General features: G+C 39.2%; 1 protein-coding gene across 1 annotated transcript; it reads right to left on the reverse strand.

Moving 5' to 3' along the window:
- Positions 1-1274: 1274 nt before the first annotated feature.
- LOC140951888 (AFG1-like ATPase) lies at positions 1275-13604 on the reverse strand. The gene is made up of 14 exons (XM_073401264.1): positions 13484-13604; positions 12169-12359; positions 11486-11546; positions 10248-10349; positions 9105-9238; positions 7360-7459; positions 5741-5799; positions 5608-5659; positions 5449-5479; positions 5003-5073; positions 4398-4516; positions 2503-2643; positions 2267-2383; positions 1275-2039 (listed from the first exon to the last, which is right to left on the reverse strand). Exons 1-14 carry the CDS (start codon positions 13572-13574, stop codon positions 1893-1895), a joined length of 1416 nt encoding a protein of 471 aa, XP_073257365.1. The 5' UTR covers positions 13575-13604; the 3' UTR covers positions 1275-1892.
- Positions 13605-13627: the final 23 nt, after the last annotated feature.

Here is a 13627-nt window from a genome sequence, read left to right on the forward strand (position 1 = left end):
CTTGGCGCGACTTCGTTAGCTCCAAAATCACAGAAACACGGACGGAATATCAAAAATGAATGATTTATCTACGGTTTAAGCACAAAATACATAAATTTTACGTAGCAGAAGGACTATCCCTCTGCACTTGAAAATTGCTAAAAAGAGGCCATTTTTTGTTTGGAAGCTGACTTTGGGGGCGACTTTCTGGAAACCAGTAACAAAATCCTCAAAACCACGGACAGAATGTGTAAGATTGCTCTTTCCTTAAACAGAATACGTTTTAACTTTAAAATTTATGGACAAGAACCACTATCCCTGCGAGTTTGAAAAAGTCTGGTAGAAACGCAGCGTACCTAGGGCCAGCGAGCTATTTTTTTTAAGCGCATGGGGGTCTTTCATGCGAATGGTGGGCGCCCTAGAAACCACCGCCGACCAGGAGGCCAGAGGACTCAAAGTACAAGACTAGATTGATGTAAGGAGACGAGCTACGATATTGATAATGTCGTGACATAAGAAGTGTTCTCACTTTTAATTAAATTTGAAACGTTTTAGGTATATCATATATATTTTGTGCAAGTAAATCATTGAGGCGGTGCGGCCAAATGCCCCTTTCAAGGGAAAAATACGGCACGCTTCACGAAATATAAAATGTATTAAATTAAATAAATAAATAGTCCCTTGATACCGCCAACACCAACTTTTCAAACCCCACGCTGGTATTACTTCTTTGCATTTAAGCTTAATAGGATTGCTTAATCCATTTTATTATTCATTCAAAATATTTCCCTGATTCTGATTGGCTAAAAACACTCGCATAATTCACCATAACCAGTTACTGAAGACCAAATTTGGAAGAATTTTGTGTTTAACGAGGAAATGACGTCAAAAATGCAGCCCGCTACAGGTTAAGGCACCGTTACCGAGAAGACCTGGGGACGAGGTTGAGTTGTTTTGCTTGTGAAAACAAAAATGGCGGACACTTTACTCGTTTCAAGAGTAAGAACTACAGCTGGAACTAGGCGAAATAGCTAAAAACATAGCAAAGACAGCTAGAAGACAACTCGGAGGGCGACATCTGCTATTTGGAGAATATTTGCGGGACTGGACAAACCTAAACGTATACTATCGAAGATGACCTTAACATCGATACAGGTAAGCATGTTTTAGCTATGTTTTTAAACTAGGAATCATTTTGAATGAATAATAAAGCAATTAATGAATTCAGCTTTCTTAGGATATGAAGAATTAAGCAGATCTCGGAGGGTGTTATCCACCTCGGCCGAGATAACACCCTCCTCGATCTGCTTAATTCTTCATATCCCACTCAACCTCATTCATTAATTACTAAATAACAACGAGTATTATAGAAAACTCCGTTCTACGGAGCAATTGCCAGTTTCCCTTGACATTGAATTGTCGTGGAGAGTATCACCTTGGCTATGTAAATAAATTTTGAACTGTACAATCAATAATTCAATTGAGCTTTCTCCCTTGTGAAACTTTATGAGAATAGAAAAACGTAAACCTGTAAAAATATGAAGATATGCTAAGATATATAAATATCGACATAAGATAATACGTAACTTTTCAATTTTATATCACTTGAAGTATCGGTAATAAGCAATACCGAGTGGTAAAAGATTACAGATTTTATGCCAAAAGTTATTTTTCACATAATTAGAAAAAGCCAAATTGTGTTTCATATAAGAATTTTGGGTTTATGCTCGGTGTAAGATTTTACGAGACTCCCGAGTAACTCAAACTGGACAAGCACATAAACCATACTCCACAAGACAACAATAAACACAAGTTCTTACACCGAGGTAAAGCCGAATTTGTGGTGTTGACCTTTTTAAAGCTGTAAATGATGGCAAATAAACTAGAAAAACATTTTCATTGAAGAGGCGATGTTAGCTTTTGAACACATCCCAGGATTTACGGAAGCCTTGTGAGTTCCAGTACTGCTCGGTTTGCATCTCGGTGAGGCGAGAGATGGTGCGCTCAAAAGCAAAAATCTCTTCCTCTGCCGTAAATATCGCGCTGGACTGGGCATCAGCCTAAAATGTGATGATAGATGGTTAAAAATAGCCTGAAAAGTTATGATAGATGGCTGAAAACGGCCTCAAAAGTTTTGTTCCTGATGGGCACAGGAAAGTCATACATTTTCAATTTTTTCGTTTTTTGCAGGACCATGGCGTGTTGAAACCCAGAAATGGAAGAAACCCAGAAACCCTATGGCAACGTGACGTAACAACTTGTCTCTGTTTACGTCAAAATTGCTTACCGCTGACAAATCCAGATCGTCCATGAGTTTTCTTTTGAATTCGTCATCTTCGTTGGTCAGCGGGGTAACGTTGAAAATGTCTCCTAATGGCGTGCTTGCCGAACATATAAGTCGAGTCTAGACAAATAAGAATAAAAAGTGTTCAAGTAAATAACCATCGTGACGATGAAATGTAAAGGAGATACCCTTAAGGACACAAGATTGACAATATACACCACAATGTCCCTTCAACGTACCCTATTATCGTATAATGCGTCTATGAGCGTGATGAATCTCCTGGCTTCTGTTCTTTGGAACACAGTCATTCTAGGGATATCTCGAAGGATGATGACGTCAAAATATTCACACAGGGCTAAATAATCTGCGGCTCCCATGGGCTAAAACAATAAAACATGACACGAGTATTAAGTATTGCATGGAATATCCTATCCGACGAAATGTTGAAGTCACGGCGGCCATGCTGGAGGACAAGAACTAAGGCGTTTCCTTTCGCACGGAAGTAAACTCTCTTTCTCATACAAATTCTGAGAAAGAAAAAATATGATTTGTCCACCATTATGAAAAACCAGCAATTGCAAGGTGGTAGCCTGCGAAGCTGGCGGGATTGTTGTGCCCGGGGTTACTTTCTTGGTGGCGGAGTAGCCACGCAAAGCGAGAGCGGTGGCTCCAACGCTAAAAAACTACAGCACTCGCCTGCTAATCCCGCCAGCAACACAAGCTACAAGGTAGCAACACTTTGTTGTCAAAATCTGCCAAAGGTCAACCAAAAAATCAGCAATAATTCAGTAACGTTGGAAGTTACCAGGGGTCAGTTTGAGATGTCCATTAGAGATACGTTGAGGGGTCAATTTTTTTAGTGCGTGTGTTGAGAATCTATAACTTGAGCATCTCAAACCCTGGGAATGTGTTTTCGCAGGAAATCGCTCCATTTTCCGCCTACTGGCCTTAAAACGAAAAACGCGTTTTTCGGCAAATTCCCTGGGGTTGACAACAACCGAAACTCTTTGGGTCGGTTATTTAAACGAAGTCCAACACAGGCCGCGGTTTAGGAAATCTTTGGACCTCCAGATCTCTCCATTAGTGCATGGGTTCTTTAAGAAGACAAATGCTCTTCTTGCCCAATTTATACGCTCTAATGAAACTGTTCACGTTAAATGGTGTTTACATGAAAGCGTTCGGCAAACTGAAAATGGCTTAAAACGCGTTTTTGTTAAAACACTGCCTAAACTCCGTTTAAATAACTGATCCTTTGTGTTCACGCACCGAGAAGCCAGCCATACACTTATTATTTCCTACAAGAGAGGATAAAGCTTTACCCCTCTTGTTTCCCAGCATTTCATTGCACGCAGATGATGTGACTTTGGCGTAGTAACAACTCCCCGCTATACTTCGCTGGTAGATGCCCTTGGCGTGCACTAGACATGATAGTTTGTCCGGATAGTAAACGCGACTGCGATATGCCCTTTTAACGTGAATCCTTGTGTTTCCTAACCTACAAACTTAAAACTAATATGCCCGTTTCCTGTTATCAAAATTCATATTTCGCTCGGGCGGAGGCCGAGTGAGGTCTTTTCCACACTAATGCGTTTTCGTTTGAAAACGAATACATTTCGATGCGTTTAGGCCTTCCGTCTACACTAATACGCGTAGCGTTTTCATCCAAAACGCACCGATCAGAAAACGCTCTTGAAAGTGGACCAAAACCAAAACAGATCGTTTAAGCGTGGAGGGTCGAAAACGGTCAAAAACGCATCAAAATGAAAACAGTGACCGAAAATATCGTAGGCGCGTGTGTTTGTAGCATGCTCATAGAGTTCAACTTACATCACGACGTGCAATTCTATCGTTTTCGAACGTTTCAGTCGGGACAGTCGAAAACGCAGCAAAACAGTAGTGTGGGCACAAATCGATCGTTGCGTTTTTTATGACAAAGAAAATGCATACTTTTGAAAACGTATTAGTGAGGGCCTGCGGGCGGTAAAAGAACAAAGAAATCAATTACTCCTCCCTGAATCTCAATGCAATTTCTTTTCAGTCTCGGAGCGAATTACGAATTTCAATAATTAGAAACTGGCATATTACCATAGCTTACACAAGATAACCATTCAATGGCGAGAACCTTGCGTATTACCTGTGCACACAGCTGCTCAAAGGTGAAATCTGCGATTCTTCCACACGCATGGGGTGCATGTAACTTTCTTGATCCAACAACCTTTATATCTCTTGGACCTGGTTTACAATCGGCATCTTCTGTTTATTCAACACGGCAAAAGTCACGTTAGTTGCTTTGTACAAAAAAAGCTTCCTCAGAGTCTTACGAGTTGGCAGCAAAATATAACGTATACAGTACATGAAACATCAACTTTGTCAGGTACTACACGTTACACTCTAATTGGCCATTTGATGTCAATGTAACTACAGAATTAAGTATTTAAATGTAATGTTAGCTAGAGTAACAGTATTAGGACCACCAGAAATATTTGGCGTAATTTAAGTGGACACCGCTCGGCGATTGGCGTGAAACGCGACTTTTCTGCGCGCCCATTTTAAAGCCTCACTTCCCTGGTCTGACGGGCTGAAGCGTCAACCAACAAAAGACAACAAGAACAACAACGCGCTGCAGCCACAGCAAAACCTAGGCCAGCAACGCGCCATTTCGAAAAGAGTATTAGCAGGTCGCAAGACAATAAAGCGCTATGAGTTTGCTTTAATTTGACGAAACTACAGACAGCGTACCTTCCCTTTGTTGTTGCGCTAGTGTGGAGAATATCCAGTCGAGTTCTGAGTCAGTTGTTCTGCCAAGAGAACTGAACAAAAACAACACCATCATTATTTACAATCAGTCAAGTGATTGTGAGTAATTTTTCAATATACGATTTTTACTAGAGACACCACTGAGGGCCACAAATGAAGAGCAAAACAATATACAATGTAATTTTTTTCACTTTCACCTACTTTTCGACCGACTTTACCGGCCTTCATCAGTGAAAATCAGACAGCGTTGAAGCAATTTGTTGCGGATCGATCAAGAACAAACCACCAACCACCAACGATGTTTTACCATCAGTGCTTTGTTTTAAGCAAAAAATCCCGGTTTGAATTCACCCATATGGCACTTACACACTTCTTTGGCATATTAACATTGTTCTTGAGTTTATATTGAAAAACAAAATTCAACTTACCTGAAGAAGACTTTGCCAATAAAGGACATATCTGCATGTCAGAGAAAAAAAAACAAACAAACAATTTATATATAATACGCACGTTGTCAGAGTTAAACTACGATTAACTTTTCTTGTCTAAAATAGGGAAACATAACCAAACACACTCAAAAGTCATACCTATTTTGCGGTAATCTATTCTTGAATCCAGACAAAGAACTTCACAGTAATTCTGAGAAAGAACAGATGATTTTAAGTCTATATAAGTTGATTTTCTTTTGTAGATAAAAACTTATAACATGACATGCCTCACCTTAAGAATAGGTATGAAAGGTACAAAATTGCTTCTTTGAAGACCATTTTTGTATAAATCTAGAAATACAGTAAAAAATAAAATAATTCGAGGAATTTTACGGCAAATGAAAAAAGCCTTTGAAGCAAATGCTTGTTAAAGGAGCCATAAGTGTCACACTGATTTTTGGTATCACTATAAAAGCCTAAACACACATTACTACACATTGGGATCAAATAAACCCCGAAATGATGGTCCAGTTTTGTTCAAAATAATGTTCTACCACTACAGTACATGTATACCTCAGCTATAAGTGTATGGCTTTGGCTTTTGATAGCCATGATATGGAAACCGATTGCAACTTGAAACAACCGATCACGCTGTGTTTTCAAATGGCAGAATTATTCGATACCTTTCTTTCTTTCTTGTTCACGTATCAGAACTGAAGGGGCGCCTGAGGATATTTTGTTTTAATTTCAGTTCAGCTTTGCCCAAAAATGTGGAACTAACTTAACCAATTCACAGCCCCTTTAATTATAGGCGCGTGAAAGGGAACTGGGGAAAAGAAGGATAAAAGGCCCACGTGAACACCATGTGCCCGCCACGCGGGAAAGTCAACAGAGGACTCAGTTCCTTAACTCCTCGTTTTTGTCAGACTCTTGTTTACCAGACAATTTCGGAAATATAGAGAATAAACATTCGAGAGCATTAGATTCTGAGACGAGCACGACTACAAGTACGATATTTTCTCAATACTGAGTATTGCTTGCGCGTCAACCAGCGTCATTTTGGCGGGAAAACATGATTGCCGTCGTCATTCTACTACGAATTTTAGCGAGAATGTCGTAGTGGCGGGAACAAGTTTTAAAGTGTTAGAAGTTTTATCATTTTGCGGGTGGGAGATAGCTTAAGCTCCTTCAGTAAAGATAACAGTACTAATTTTTTTGGTGAAAAAGAACTGCAATGAAGCTTTCCGGGGTGTCTATAATTTGAGAATACACGAAAAAACTTTAAGTCAAATCTGGTACTCGTAGTTGTTCTCGTCCTAGAATCTAAAGGTCTCTGTTTTTTGGATGCCAACTGGAAGCTCAAAGGGTAAACAAAAGGAGTTTCAGGAAGTTTGAAAACAGACGATTATCCAGAACGCACTGAATTAGGCAAAGATGAACTGAAGGATAGCCAATAGACATGCCGGTTTACGTTTACAGAAAACTTAACAAAACAAAATCCTGTGGTGTGACTATTCAAATGAAAGCTCTTCAGTACACAGTAGGACTGAAACTAGCCTGAAATTCATCCGATTGCTTCGAGTAGTTTTCTCCTCTCAACAACTGAGGGAGTAATAACCACTCGAAGTAATCGGATGAAATTCAGGCTAGACTGAAACACGGTACTATTTATTTAGTATGTAATTCTAACTTTTCAGTCTGTGGATAGAATCCTGTGGATTGACCATTCAGATGAAACCTCTTCAGCAGTACTTTCACATGGTACTATTTATTTAGTAGGTAGTTCTAACTTTAAAGTCTGTGGATGGATTCCTATGGTGTGACCATTCAAATGAAACCTCTTCAGCAGTACTGTAGTGTAACAAGGTTTATTGTACCACTATTTTTATGCCTGCTTAAACGCTACCATACCATCTGGATGTCTGTTTGAAGTGGCAATCACCACAACTCCTTGCTCAAACAACGCAGTGAATAATCTCTTTAAAATCATTGCATCTGCAATGTCTGTAACCTGCAAATAACAAAACTGACTACTCGTAAAACTACTTTGACACACGGGTGTATCTAGGGGCGATGTCCAATTCTTGTAAACTTCCCTCAATCCCTTCTAAGCCTTAACCTCCCTTCTAATCTTTCCGTTAGGTAGATAAGAAGAAAACTACAGTAGTAAAGTCTACACTTTAGCCAAGTGACCCATCAGGGTAGCCTAAGACCAGGCTCCACGGCGGAGGAACAAGGCGAAAACAAAATCCGCTTGCCGATTTTTTATGTTATTTCAACCCATTTTTTTTGCCTTTTCACCCCCCCCCCCCTCCCCCCCCCCCCCCTCCCCCATTATAGAGCCTGGTCCCAGGGTACATCAGGATGGAACATATCCTTGTTTCTGTAGCACAAAGCACCTAGGAACAATTCTACAACCCCGCCTCCTGGATGAAATGCCAGCCCCCCTCTAGCCTGTCGCCACAGGGTTACCCCCAGCATTTTTGCCACTTCCCATTTATACAACTGTACAGCACAACTCAAAAGTAAGTTACCACGCTCTCGAGAGACGCGAATCGTGTTGCACAATGTCACCCTAAAATCTGTCAGTACTATAACTGAAATTCTTGCACAATTTAAAGAATTCTTCGGAAAGCTTTCACCCCTGCAACCTGTACACCGCTCAGTATAATTCGCGTGTGGAAGGATCGACATGTACATGTCGGTAAATAACATGGGTGACGTAAGGCACTGTGAATTAAAGAGTCTTGCCCAAGATCACAAATGACCGCTGCTCAGGCTCGAACCTGGACCTCTCGATCTGAAAACAAAACATGAGGCCACTGCACCACCTCCCAGAATTTATTGCACACAATTGCTAACTTATGATTTTAGAGTTCTTAGTGTACTCTAAGATCTAGTATTATAAACGTTCATGCAGTTCACAGCAAACCTAAAGATCAGACCATGCATCAATTTGTTTCTGAAAAATGGTTAAAAACAGTGGAGAGGTGGTTGTTTATGAGACGTTCTAACTATAAGGCCTTGACAAAAATTGGCGTTTTCTATATATAGGGAGTTACTTGCAGGAGGCAGTTGGTTAAGAGAGGTGGTCGTACATGGCAGTTTGACTGTATCAAAAGGGATAGAATAAAGTATATTGTTGACGAAACAATGGATAAACACTAACACTAAGATCTTGCAGATATAAAACACAACTTTACACAAACATACAACACTCAACTCCCTTTTGCATTAAGTTGTTAACGATTCAAGCGCATCAGCACTGTCAATCACAAGGACGTTGAAATAAAATCTAAACCGAAGGCAGAGGCACATCCCCACCTGTAGTCGTGACACAGAGTCAAGAGGGTTTACAGTTTCTAGTCCTAGGCCTCCACTTCTGGTTTAGATCTAATGCCAGAGTTTTCATGATTAGCATTAATTTTCTGGTGTGCATGAATACAGTAATAATTAACAATTATTAACAACCTCGTGTGAAAGGGGGTGTGTTTCATGTTTGTTGAGAGTTATGTTTTTATTGCTATTAGGTCTTTAATAGTGTACTGTGTTAGTGTCTATTCGTCATTTCATCAACATGATAATTATCTAATGCTAAGTATACTATGCTTCTGTGTATGGCCTGACATAGTGCTGATTTTATTACTGCATATCACCTGGAACTCATCAAAACATAAAAGCCACCACTGAGAGCTGATCTTCTCAGCAACTGGTGGAATTGGATCAAATGGCTGTGCTCGCACAGACTTAGGGTCCCGTGCAGGGAGACTCACTTTCAACTTGTGAATACCTGAAACAAATGTCATGCAAAATTCAGTCAATCTGCTTAACAGTAAAGCAACAATGTACTCTTTGTATAAGACTATCTGCCAATGAAAAAAAGTACACAACTGTACGTAGGGTATCATCCACCTTTCAATACTGTCTTTCTGCAAAACACACTAGTGCTTGTAGCTTTAATAATTATCCCTACAAACCTTTATTTTTTATGAAAGCTTTTACGTAATAGTTCCAGATTATGGCAGTCTTTTTAAAAATCCAACATGCTAATCACTTTCCAAGCTCCAACTACAAAATGATAGTCTTGGTAATATCATCTGTCCAGTCATCACGTCAGACACAGGTAGGTTTTTGTAGGACATGGGCAGACTTTAGTACAACATTGTCTGATGATGACTGTCATTTGCAGCTCTGCCTCCTGCCACAAAAACCCAGGGAGGCTACTCCCTATAATGGCCTACACAGGGAGGCTCCACCCAAAAGGGGTACCTTCTTCAGGCTTCAGGGTAGAGATTTCACTTGTTAAAGGATATGAAAGGGCATGGAAATCTGTCATTTTGGTTGGTAAAAGAACACAAAACAGCTACCAGATGCATTTTATGGCTGTGAAAAAGTCGAGAAAATATTCTGGTTTTGTGACTTATTCATATTTAATAGACAGTGCATTTAAAGCAGTTAAAAAGGATGCAAAGATCTAAACTAGGTATATGAAAGAGATACCATTTGTCAATAGAAGGTATACAATTTGGGGTACCCTTTCTGTCAAAAATGGTATAATTACAAAAGGGTAAGGGATTGGAGCTCGGTGTAGAGCCTCCCCGTACAAAAGTGAGTTGAGTACCCCCTTCCCCCAGTACAAAAACAACAATTATAAACGACAGTTAGGGTTTTGACAGATGTGGGCAAATTTCATTGCGCTGTTGCCTGATGAATGAATGGTTACACGTATTTACAGCTCTGACTCCTACCACGAAAACCACTATCACCAACCTTATCAGAAGAATAAAAAAAAAACCTACTTGAGTGAACATCCAACATGAATGAATGAAAGTGAACTCTCTGCTTCTTTTCCATGGGAACTTCATTGTAAAATAAATCCATCAACAGTGTCTTGCCACAACCTTCATGTTATACATGTAATAATAATATTATTTATGTAGTACAATAAAGATTAGAAAATAGTATGTATGTGCAATACATGTACGTCATATAAATCACAAAAAAAACTCAACTACAGTGACTGATACCTTATACAAAGCTAATGTATGTACTTTCAAATACAATCCCCAATATTGTAATTTAAAATGAAATTCAGGCTAAAAAGCTTTCCAATTTCCCTTGTCTTGAAACTCTCAGTGATCATGATGAATAATGAATTAGGATAAACAGGCAAGGAAGATTGAGCTAATCAAAGTAGGTTAAGGCGAGCAAAGGTCATTTTTTACTTACTATTAATGTGACTGTGTGATACAGTTAAGCCTTAATGTGTTGCTTGTGATGGACTGTGTGACTGCGAGATGTGGTTCGCAAGTCCAACCCACAAAAAATGACCCTTGCTCGCCAACGAGTCCTCAGTAGCTCAGAGGTTAGAGCATCCGATCTAGAACACGGAGGGTCGTGGGTTCGAATCCCATCTGCGGCTCAGATTTTTTCTGTGTCCTCTTATGGTTGATTCTTTACATCTCCATTTATTTCCTTTAAATATTAATATCAGTGGCATAGGTTGGTTGGTTGGAGGCTCCTTCATGAGTGAAATGTCATAATGAATTGAATTCACTTCTGATCTGATCTAATTTCTGCCTTGGTCAGTACATGTACCCTATGGCATGGTGATCTTGTCCCATTAGTTATCAAGGGGAGAATAGAGGGGCCACCTGGACGAACTTGAGCGGGAATGCTGGATAGAGTGAAGGATGCAAGGCAGCCCTTATGTAATGGTCAAGAGGCGTGCCTCAGAACAAGAACTATAAGGAAGGACCTACCTGTGGGCAGAACACATGCAAACACACACACACATTTCTGATCAATACATTTGGAGGGGGGCTTATATCCAGGGGGCTTACAATAACTGTAACCAGTCGGAAGGGTTTTTTTGTTTACAGGTAGATGGTCTATAACTGGGTGGGGGGGTGGGGGGGGGAGGCTTATAAGCAGACAAGGTTATAAGCTGCAGCTTACAATTTGTGCAGTTTCTTTGTCAGAGTGACAAAGAAACTCTAAAAGAATAGAACATTTACTGTAGAGAGAGAATTCCTACCTACACTGCCATAAAGATACAATCCAGAGGGTGTCTTTTGTTTACTACCTAATCTAAAAAACTTGAAAAACAAACAAGCAAATGAAGTAACAGAAAAGAATAATTATTATCTATGAAAAATAAGAAAATTGAGGCCAAATTACAGATTACAGTATTCAAAGTGGTATGTGTAAAATTATTTTTTCATGCTCAATCAATGTTTACGACTGTAAGTCTTTGCTTATTATCGTCTGAGTGATTTTAAAGTACTTCCACAAATAGACATGACTTTTAGGTTCTGAAAACCTAGAATCAAGTCTGGAGACTTGAGAAAAAGGCAGAAAACTGAGCAAAAACTGTACAATTATCAGACCTCACCTTGTCAAAACAACTTAAACAATTTATTACCACACACAATGGATCTTTTTCCTATACTGACTGCACTTTTTAGAAAACCAGTAATATTCTTCTTCTTTCATTATTATTATTATTACTATTATTATTATATCATTAGCATTATCATTATCATTAGCAATAGTAGTAGCAGTGTCCAGTGGCAGGCACAGTGGCAGTCACAGTGCTAACAGATCCAACTACACTGTAGTTTCAAATTAAACTGATTCATGTATGGACCTGGGTTGGCAGTAATAATGCACTGATACACTCAAAAAACAATCAAGTTAATACTCTCAGTCATTCCCTACCTTACTAAGGAACCCAGTATTGCTGGGTTGATAATCAAGCATTTCACTATATAATCTTTGGAGATGTTCAACAATCTGCCGTTGATATCTGTCAAGCTTAAGCTTTCCATTTCTAACCATTTCATCATACTTTTTAAGAGGACCAGCCTCTTGGCTATGGAAATCTGGATGAGGTACTCTTAATATGTCATCTGAAAATACATAAAATAAATAAATAAATAGAATTCATGTTATTAACTTGAAAACATAAAACAACAACAACAAGTTGGGTTTTACTCTTAGCTAGCAGAAATATGTGGCCAGAATATGCTGGTACTTCCAAGAATCTTCAGATTCCTTGGAAATTATAGACCTTTGCACGGTATTTTCAGCTTTTGACATGGACAAGTTTGGGAAAATTCGTCGACACCACTGAAAAAGTGTCTTGAAATTAATAAAACTGCTAAGTTTGAAAGTGATTTGTTGAAAGTTAATAAAGATACAGGTCCTCAAGGTCACAAAACTTTACAGACTTTTGTATGGTGAGGGGTACAAACTTACACCCCGCCATACAAACATCTGTAAATTTTCGGAACTTTGCGGAGCTATACCTTCGCTCGCTGAAGATGTTATCACTTTCAAATTTGGCAATAATTTTACTAATATTAAGGTGCTCTTTTCGGTGGTGTCAATGGGTTTTCTCTAACTGGCCCATATAAAAAGTTGAAAAAACCATGAAAAGGTCTATTGCCAGAAACAATCTCAACTTAAATAAGGCCACAAACAAATCTTGATGCTCTGAAACGTTACTGCTAGTCTTGTGAAACGCTCTAGACTCATTTTGCCCCCGTTACTTACGCACATATTTTAGAACGAGGAATATTACATTAGAAGCGCGCTTGGTTTGATTTACGGCTTACAGAACGAGGAACGTTACATTTGAAGCACGCTTAATTAATGACTCGAAAATAGGGGGCTAAGTAACCGCGACGAAATGCAATGACTTGGGGCAATATGACGGGTTACCTCTGAAACGACAAACTGTCAAAAATGTTTGCTAAATCGATCATAATTTTTACATGAATGCTTGTTCTCATATTGATATTCTAAAACCTTTACTAAGTTCTCAGCATGAAACAAAGACAGACCATTCACAGAATAATTCTTAAAATAATATATATGCTTAGCTTATGAAAAATTGCGAAATGAACCTTTCTTCGACCCGAAACCGGTTTCCTCCGAAATCTAGTATACACAATATCAGTCTAGTTTTAACTGTATTCTCTGGAATTACCTTAATTTTCTTAAAAGAAGAACTAAAATAAATTATGCTTACTAGCTGTCCCGGTTAAAGTCGATGAAAACCGACAAATTTTCACAGAAAGACGGACAAAATCACGTCGGAAACAACATCTTACTACGGCCATTTCTTGTATGACGTCAAGGAAGATGCTCCCAGTTCCTCGCGATTGCTGCTCTT

Source organism: Porites lutea, chromosome 1 (genome assembly GCF_958299795.1).
Source record: "Porites lutea chromosome 1, jaPorLute2.1, whole genome shotgun sequence".
NCBI classification, from domain to species: domain Eukaryota; kingdom Metazoa; phylum Cnidaria; class Anthozoa; order Scleractinia; family Poritidae; genus Porites; species Porites lutea.

What these genes read in the sequence shown, in the direction of transcription:
- LOC140951888 (XM_073401264.1), bottom strand. Translation starts at nt 13,574, where the DNA reads ATGGCCGTAGTAAGATGTTGTTTCCGACGTGATTTTGTCCGTCTTTCT. An exon ending in AATAGATTACCGCAAAATAG is followed by an intron (nt 5,480 to 5,607) that starts GTATGACTTTTG and finishes TCTGACATGCAG; the next exon opens with ATATGTCCTTTATTGGCAAA. An exon ending in ACGCATTATACGATAATAGG is followed by an intron (nt 2,384 to 2,502) that starts GTACGTTGAAGG and finishes TTATTTGTCTAG; the next exon opens with ACTCGACTTATATGTTCGGC.